Raw genomic sequence first — 1,289 nt, forward strand, 5'->3', positions numbered from 1 at the left:
TCATGCGTGTTTCTCACTGTGAGTCAATGCATGTCCGCTACTACACTTGATATGAGAGATAGAAAAATGCTCCCACTGCGGATTGAACCCACACCCTTTCGGTACCAAGCAAGAGGAGACCTCCCAATCCCCCTATGGCAGCTGCTCCTCCCATAGCAGCTCCCTTAGTCGCCTCTCGATGAGCACCAGGCGCTACTGGCTCAGTGCTGGTCATGGTTAAAGATACCTAGGAAGGAAACGCCATCGACTAATATCGTCAAGCCCCGAACGAAACTGACTCAACTGCTAGATGTTCCATATTCATTCTCCAACGAATATACAGGTGGAAATTTCGCGCGCCACAAAATTGCCATGACCCTGTTACTACCGGATGTATATGCTGTTCTAATGGAACGCCTGCTGTATCCACTCCAGAATCGAGGGTATCGCGGAGGTAGTTGGCTCGTGCATCGACTTCCGACTGAAACAACAACAACATGATGCAACAATTTCGTGACGCGCGACAAAATTCCCAAAGCCTTCCTGCTCACCTTATGCTGCCTAATAGCCTCCAAATCCGGATGATGGAGCGGCAACACGGCCAATGCCTCCGAAAGCCTATTACTAGCCTGTACATAATCTGAAACCCATCTATAAACCGTCTGGGTGTTTTTACCCGCGTAAAAACGTCTCATTACATGATATAGCCCTCTGCAACTGATTAGCCCTATCTCTAACCATGGCCTCCTGTTCTGCTGAAGCCGCCTCCATCACGAACTGTGTACCCTGCGAGGATCTATCCTCATAGTCTCTCACCGCCGCTGACGGCTCTGTTGCTGTGGGGTTGCTAGACATTACTGATGAAACTTATATTACTACGAGGCGTCCCCACTTCTTCCGGCGAACTCTAAGATCGCACGAGGGTAAAAATGACATATGCCGGGATCGAACCTGTGCACGCTACAAGACGACACACCGACCTCCATAACACAATTAGAAATCAGTGACAGAGATCTCTTTGGGGGATGACGATATCAGCCACAACAGTAGCAACAGTAGCAACCAATGACTAAAATGGCGTCCCAAGTGGTCGCCGTTGAGAAAATGCAAGATCTTCCAAGATTGCAAGATCCACCAACATACCTCGTAGTCCAGAACTGCCGCATAAATAGATGTGTAAACAATGGTACTACAAGACGATACCCAGAAACAATGCCGGCTGTCCCAGCACACAAAGAAATTGCACGCACGCACAACATAACATCTTCAGTCAGTAGGAGGAACAATCAGCCCACAACCGACCTCGGTTT

General features: G+C 48.8%; 1 protein-coding gene across 1 annotated transcript; it reads right to left on the bottom strand.

The window, feature by feature from the left end:
- Positions 1-94: 94 nt before the first annotated feature.
- Positions 95-834, bottom strand: Pmar_PMAR028828 (hypothetical protein; the record flags this gene model as incomplete). The annotated part of the gene is made up of 4 exons (XM_002788393.1): positions 95-226; positions 368-460; positions 531-619; positions 678-834. Coding segments are annotated over 4 exons (471 nt in total), but the record flags the coding sequence as incomplete, so codon positions are not given.
- Positions 835-1,289: the final 455 nt, after the last annotated feature.

Source organism: Perkinsus marinus (assembly GCF_000006405.1).
Source record: "Perkinsus marinus ATCC 50983 genomic scaffold scf_1104296928166, whole genome shotgun sequence".
In the NCBI taxonomy this organism is placed as follows: domain Eukaryota; phylum Perkinsozoa; order Perkinsida; family Perkinsidae; genus Perkinsus; species Perkinsus marinus.